General features: G+C 38.3%; 1 protein-coding gene across 1 annotated transcript; it reads right to left on the reverse strand.

Moving 5' to 3' along the window:
- Positions 1-270: 270 nt before the first annotated feature.
- On the reverse strand, positions 271-6,226 carry LOC113051610 (T-complex protein 1 subunit eta-like). Its single transcript, XM_026215505.1, has 11 exons — positions 6,115-6,226; positions 5,010-5,163; positions 4,784-4,890; positions 3,704-3,882; positions 3,437-3,608; positions 2,929-3,093; positions 2,452-2,640; positions 1,715-1,812; positions 1,455-1,587; positions 1,005-1,211; positions 271-904 (listed from the first exon to the last, which is right to left on the reverse strand). The coding sequence occupies exons 1-11, from the start codon at positions 6,118-6,120 to the stop codon at positions 671-673; spliced, it is 1,644 nt and encodes a 547-aa protein (XP_026071290.1). The 5' UTR covers positions 6,121-6,226; the 3' UTR covers positions 271-670.
- Between the last annotated feature and the right edge of the window lie 1,808 nt (positions 6,227-8,034).

The following is an 8,034-nucleotide window of genomic DNA, read 5'->3' on the forward strand; positions in this document are numbered from 1 at the left end:
AATATACTGGACATCAGTCTGACATAGGGCAATCAAGCTAGGGGTTAAATCACATCACACTGTTGGCATATAATCCTAAAAGTTAAATTTTAGTTTTATACATTCTATGAAACTGTTTGAATACTGAATCAATGCATCAAAATAAAGTATATTATTCTTTAAATGTTATGATGTAAAACATTTAAATTCTAATGTCTAATATATTTACAGTATCTTACGACTCATGACTAAAAGGTTAAATCACAAAAAATAATAATAATCACACAAATGTTGAGAAGCAAAAGTATAGATTTTAATGTTCCAATAAATAGTTCCACCGAGTGACCAATACAGGAACGTATCTCAGTGCCTGCATATCAGTGCTTATACAGATCTACAAACTGATCACTCTTTGAGTGTCTGTATGGTTTGTGTTCTCAGAATTTCACAAAAAAACACTGACATCCATAACTATCCAACAGATGATTAAATCTCCATCAATCCGGAACAATTAGCAAAAATTAATTTTTATTCTGCTTTAGCCTTTAACACAAAGAAATGCTTTGATTTAGTGGGACCAGAGAGTAACAAAACGGGTCACAAAAACAAGTCAAGGACCAATAAGTGGCCAGCATTTGTTTTGACGGAGTCCAGAAGATCTGCCCAAGACACTAGTGGGGATGGGTGTAGATTAGTGGGTGTGTTGGGGTCTACCACGACTTCTTCCTCTGCCAGCAGGTGCCGCTGGGCCGTCAGCAGTAGAGCGAGGGTTCTTGATGGTCTCATCCACTGAGAGGATGAGACATGCAGCTTCAGAAGCAGCGGTCAGGGCATTGATACGCACAACAGAGGGCTCCCATACACATCCCTGGAAGTTATCTGATATATCTTCATTACTCACATCCACTCCATACCATATACCACCCTAAGGAAAATGGATATTAATTATATTATTTAGAAAACTGACATTTTAATTTAGATGATTTAATGAAAAAAATAGAAACAGCCATGAATTGTGTCTGTACCTGTGCATGCTTGGCCCTCAGTTTGTTTAGGATATTGGTAGCATCAAAGCCTGCGTTGTCACACAGCTGTCTGGGAATAATCTCAAGGGCTTTGGCATAGGCTCCGATCAGCAGCTGCTGCTTCCCTGGAATTGTTCTAGAGTAATCCCTCAGATACTTCGACAACTCCATCTCTATAGCACCACCTCCAGCAACTATAGAGTCATTCTGTAATGGGGAAATACGAGTATGTTTGGTAACAATTATTTTTGTAAAACAAGCTTAAGAAATGCGTTTCCCCCTGCTGTCGTTTCTTAAAAGATTCAGAAATCAGGCTTACAGTACTACTTTCCATGTCATTCGGCTCCCTGTACAAGTTTTCAGTCTTTACCCACAAGAAATACTGACTAAAGGAAATCAAGGATAAAATAAATTGCAATCATTTGTAGCAAGAGATGAAGCTTTCCCCACCTTGATTGCTCTGCGCACAATCATGATTGCATCGTGCAGTGAGCGGTCTGTTTCCTCCATGAACTGCTCCGCACCACCCCTCAGAATGATGGTGCAGGTCTTGGCCTTCGGGCAGCCTTTGAAGAAGTTGTATCTGTAATGCAAGACACACATAGTTACTTAGAATGTATGGAAATATTTACATGAAATCACTTATTAAAATCTACAGTTTCATGGAAATAATTACATTCTGTATTTACATAATAATAAAAAAAACATACCTCTCTCCTCCAACCTGCACTTCTTCAAAAAGCTCACACTGTCCAAGCACATCATCAGTCAGGGAACCGACACTGGTCTGAATAGAGCCACCACAGGCCTGGAAGAGACATTACAACTGCTTTAACTGCTATATGGTCAACAACACATTCCCACAACCAAAACATTATTACATATGCATAAGGGAAGAGATATCTGCCATTAAATTACTCATGCCAGCTTCCAGCGCTAAAAGAAACTTGGACTTTACTACCGTTGTTATCTGACAAGCTGTGGATTTGTGGACTCTTAGTAATAAATGCTGCTCTTTGTGAAATCACAGACGTGATGGAATTAACCACTTATTGGATAATATTGGGGAAGTCGTGGCCTAGTGGTTAGAGAGTTTGTCTCCTAACCCTAGGTTTGTTGGTTCAAGTCTCGGGGCCGGCAATACCACAACATAGGTGCCCTTGAGCAAGGCACCGAACCCCCAACTGCTCCCTGGGTGCCGCAGCATAAATGGTTGCCCACTGCTCCGGGTGTGTGTTCAAGGTTTGTGTGTGTTCACTGCTGTTTGGATGGGTCAAATGCAGAGCATGAATTCTGAGTATGGGTTACCATACTTGGCTGTATGTCACGTCACTTTAACTTTTTCCACATATTTATTGTGCACCCCCATTTACTACAATATAAAAACAGACTGGAACTGAATCCTCAAAGTACTGATGTACAGGATGAACACAGGATAGCATCATACCATCATAGTTCTCTTAAGATCTTCCTCCACAACACGCCCTGCACAGAACAGATCTCTGTCTGCAAAGTACTGTGTGGCCACATCTCCGATGGGAAGCTTTGACAGCACCACTTTAGCGCCGGATTTGTAGATCTTCTCAAGCTTATCGTATAGGATGTTCCATTCAGTGTCGACGATGGCCTGATAGTCCTTTAAACAGCAGACACGAGTTTGTTTATATGAGTCATGATGGATTACTGACATGAGAATATAATATGAATTTGCAGTCTTTGGGATTAGTTAGTACCACTGCAATAAAATCCCTTGTAGAAGCTATAGAAAGCAGATAATACTAAAAGGCATTCACTTCTGCCGAATCAACAATCAATTTAAAATGACTACTACACCTTCAGTTTCCTGACTGTCTTGTGGTTCAGTCCTTTTAACATTAGGCCTTAATCAAATAGACAACCTGTGACGATTAGGAGCAGTACTGACCTCCACCGAGTTGACACGGACTTCTGCATTGTCCTTCTCTGCCTTCAACTCCAGCTCAATGTTGAGCAGTGCGATTTTTGGGTTCACATAGCGTTTGGGCTGCATCTCAAAGCCAGCATAGGAGAAGGTCTTCTTGAATGCCACACCAGCTACAAGCTGAGAGTCCTGATAGACAGAAACAAAAACAAAGGACTGTAAGGTTAAAATCGACATCTGATAATTTTGCTGCGATTCAATAGACAAAACTTTCCCCCCCACTCTGCATATCAGTGAATATAACTCTGGGTAGATCCACACTGATCAGCTATTCCACAGTAATGATCCTGACTGTAAAGGGCTTTGTTCAGACTGGCGGCATATATCTGTTTTTTAAATATAAAGATTTCAATACTTGAAAAATGACAGAGACAGTCAGTCTAAAAGATTTGTGTGCAATGTGAACAAAAATGTTACAGAAATAAATAAATTATATAGTAATACTTTGGAATCTAGAACATTGCTCCCTGACCTCCAGAGCTCCACCCTGCACCTTCTTCACTCCAATCATCTTCAGAGGAAGTAGATCATCCAGCATCATCACTGCATCCACCACCATCTTGGAAAAGAACCCCTTCTGTCCTGCAATCAGCTTGGAGTTCAGAGCGGTAGCAGCACACTTCTCCAACAACCTCCTCTGTTCTCTGTGGCAGCAACAGAGGACAAATGATCACCTCTGTGGCATTTATATGATAACACATTATTATAACATATAATAGAACACAGTGACTAGACTCACTGCTTGTCATCCTTTTTGATGGTAACAGCAATTTCTTTGATCTTTTTGACAGCGAGCTGTGTGGCTGTGCGGAATGCTCTGATGATAGTCTGGGGGTGAAGCCCCTCCTCTACGTATGGCTTTAACTGCTTCAGAAACTCGGCAGCAAGCAGAGTCACTGAGGTGGTGCCGTCACCAACCTAAACAAACACATAGAATGAAGACGATACATTGTAGTGGATTTAACTAACTATAAGACTATGCATTTTGAGCCCAAATTGCTCAAAATTTAATTTCTTATAAAGAAACAGACATGCAGCTGCTTTAGGCCCAATCCCAATTCTATTTTATACCCCTTTCCCAATTACTTTTCGTTAAAATCTTTATTTATGCCAAAAAAGCTTACATTTATGTGTCTTTTTGTTCGCTGTAGCAGCCATGTTGCCGAGATAATTCATACCCCTTCGTTTGAAGGGCTATCTGGCCCTTCCCCTTACCCTTCCAACCAAAAGAGAATCAAGACACCCCTACCCCTTCACATGAACGCATGAAACGGAGGGGTAGGGGAAAGGGGAAGGGCTAATGGGTAGAATTGGGATTGGGCACTTAGTCTTGTTTACATTCACAATACTGTATTAAGCATAGCTTTAACATTATTTCACTAGCTAGGACCAAGCCATAAACAAGCTATGAAACTGGGGAAAGAGTAGAAAGAGGATGGAGGGGTCGAGAGAATGGGATGATGGTCAGGTTGATCAGGCCATCTTTAATTGATAGGTCAGGAAGACTCAGGGTGGGGGTACGTCTCTAGCATATATTAGGCCAGACAATGAGGACCCCCTTATACAACCTGATAGAAATATTATGTGGGATAAGGTTGGCTGAATAGATGAGAAAGGGAGGGAAGGGTGGGTTCGAGAGAACAAGACTAGCAGAGCGGTATGAGGTGGCACGGCATATATGGAGGTTTTAGAAGTCAGGTAACATTAGATAATATCAATTAACTCCATTTTGTCAATCAATCAACCAGAGAACCAATACTATCTGCCTAACTACCTTTTAAAGCAGTAGAAATATACAGACAGAATGCGGGAATCTTACCTCAGCATCCTGAGATCTGGCAATGTCTACTAGAGTCTTGGCCGCAGGGTGTACAACTTCCAAAAGCTTCAGAATTGTGGCTCCATCATTCGAAATAGTGGCTTTGCCTGCAAGATAATGTAATGTAAATCAGAATATAAAAAAAACAGAGGACCTTGTTAATGATACTAAGAAATATGCCAGTACTTCCCAATAAAACGGCACTTCAACAAAAATTTAGCCTTACCTCTGTTGTCTACCACAAGCTTGTCCATGCCGCGGGGGCCGAGGGTGGTCCGCACAGCCTCTGCCACAACCTGGCATGCATTGATGTTACTGATGAGCTGTGGGATCCCCTGAGAGGAGTCTGTGCCCTCCTTCAGGAGGATGACTGGAGTGGGCTGAGGGGAGATGTTCAGGAATCACTATAATAAATGTCATATCTACACCCTCTTTTAAATTCAATTGAAAGTTTTTTTCAAAAATATTTTTCAAATGCATATAAAACACGAAAAAATCCTATTATTTACAATATATATGTTCACAACATTTTTCAATTGTGCTAATTTCCATGAGTTTTCCAAGCCTGCAAATCACAATTTTTAAATGCACTGATTTTTAAGGTTTTTCATGAGTATGGGAGGCTTTTGACAGTTGTTTTGTAGACAGTGCAATTTATGTGGATTAATTAATAAACTGCTATGATCTTTACTTAAACATTTACATGACCCCCATGCCTCTCTCTCTCGATATATATACACACAGAGGGAAACGTTACAATACGTACAAGTGACAGTAAAGCCTGTTTAGTTTTTGAAGTTGAAAAAATACATGCTGTCATGCACAAAATAGATGTCATAAATATCTCTGTATTTGTGCGTCCCTGCGTGCTAAAAAAATAGGGGCGGGGGGGTCTTTCATAAAGTCACAGATTGATCATAGTAACTGAAGAGACAAACAATACTGAAGAGTGTAACCGGTTCATTCGTCCTTTCTGCATTACCGAAATAATGCTAAAATAAACTGTCTAGCATCATTTAACAACCACACGGATCCAAAACATTAAGTGAAATAAAAAAGTTATATGTTAACTTTTGCACATCGCGTCGTTATACAAATCTCTAAATTCTGCCTGTCACTATCATACAGAATAATTAATCGTTAGCCACCGAGCTAACTAGCATGAATGTAAATATGCAGGCGTTTTATACATTTTTAAAAAGAAATAATCTCGCAAACATGTTCTTATGTCTTTATTCTCGCTGGATGTTTATCTCCCATCACTAGGAAATTCGCAGACCGGTCGGATGGCACTGGATTTGAAGGTAAAAGAGGCATGAAAGAGCACTCACCATCATGTTTGAATGCTAGAGAAGGACGCTACCGGGTGAGGTACCCACAATGCTCTTAGAACTCTCTAGAACACGAGACGCGTCGCAAGCTGATGATGACCATCAGAGGGCGCTATTACTAAAGTTTTCGTGTCTGCTGCTCTGCAACCTGCAAAGAGGATTTAAAAAAAAACATTTTTTAAATTTTTACAATCAGCTAGTCATGAATTGTTATAGAAAGAAAGAAAGAAAGAAAGAAAGAAAGAAAGAAAGAAAGATAAAGTTTAGCATTATGGAAGGTTTGCACCAGGAAGTATATTTGGTCAAGTGATTTTTTTTACATACTAAAAGGGTAGGCTAAACAAACAAACAAACAAACAATAAATATAGTTTTGCATTATGGTAGGTAAACTGGCCTTTCCACAAGGAAATATACAATAAATAAATACATACATAGATAAATTTACTTAATCAAATTAATAAATCAATGCCTGCTAGATGCTGTATGTAAAATAGTAATAAAAATGTAAAAAAAAGAAAAAAAAAAGAAAAAAAAAGAAAACGATAATAATCAATAAATGTTTGTAATATTATATTTCCACCAATAATCAATTTGACATTTCTATTTTATCCTAACTATTGATTGAGAAGTTTTCAAAAATTATTGTTATTTTTTACATAAACAAACAAACAAGCAAACAAAAAAACTAACTCTATACTAATGAGATCATGGAGGAATAACATTCAGTAGAGCTTATCTACAAGTTGTATGAAGATTACAGACCTCACTCTTTATTTTACCCCATTTCTCCATTTTCACTCTTACTTATATTCTGTAAATATATATATATATATATATATATATATATATATATATATATATATATATATATACAGGGATGGACTGGGAGTGAAAAATGGCCCTGGTATTTTTTCCAAAATAGGCTCACCAAAACCATAAACTTTTAACCATTAAAACTATTAAATAATGGTATCATGTAGTGTGTTTTTTTGGGACATATTACATTATGATTGAATGGTTTTAACAAAAGCCACCAACAGAAGGAGTCCAAATAACAGTAAAGGCCAACAGGCACCATTACAGTTTACATTAAAACCAATACAATTTCATTATAACCAGTAAAACCATTACAAATGATGTGATGGTTTCTATTTTTTTTTTCTCTGTATGGGATTGAAATAAATGTTATTGTATGAACTAAAATACTTGAAATCAATCGAAAAAGAGCAGAATGCAAAATGTATATAATATGACAATAATAAGCATAAACCTAGAATCTATAGACTTGAAACAACAGAATTCTTCAATTTGAGTATTTACATGTCTCTCTCTCTCTCGCTCTCTCTCTGTCTGTGTGTGTGTGTCATGTTAATCAGACTTATCACCTTATAGGCGATTTAAAGGTCCCTTTCTTCGTGATCCCATGTTTTAAACTTTAGTTAGTGTGTAATGTTCTTGTTAGAGTATAAATAATATCTGTAAAATTCTAAAGCTCAAAGTTCAATGCCAAGCGAGATATTTTATTTAACAGAATTCGCCTACAAAAAACGACCCGTTTGGACTACATCCCTCTAGTTCCTGCAGTAATGATGTCACTAAAACAGTTTTTTGACTAACCCTGCCCACATGAATTCACAAAAAGGGTGGTGCGGTCTTGTTGCGCTCCGACGAGAAGAAGGAAGAGCTGCGTTTGTGTTTGCCATGTCATTGAAACGCTGTTATTTTCATCTCGGAGTCCATCTTTGTTTGGGTTTCCCAGGGACACTGTACTTGGAGATTAATGGTTAAAATTGATGTTTAACTCGGTTCCCGAAAATTATAATTCACATGCAGGGTTGGGGAGTAACGGAATACATGTAACGGCACAAAACGGTACAAAAATCCTGTAACTGTAATCCGTAACAGTTACGTCAAAAAAC

Source organism: Carassius auratus, chromosome 32 (assembly GCF_003368295.1).
Source record: "Carassius auratus strain Wakin chromosome 32, ASM336829v1, whole genome shotgun sequence".
Lineage (NCBI taxonomy): Eukaryota > Metazoa > Chordata > Actinopteri > Cypriniformes > Cyprinidae > Carassius > Carassius auratus.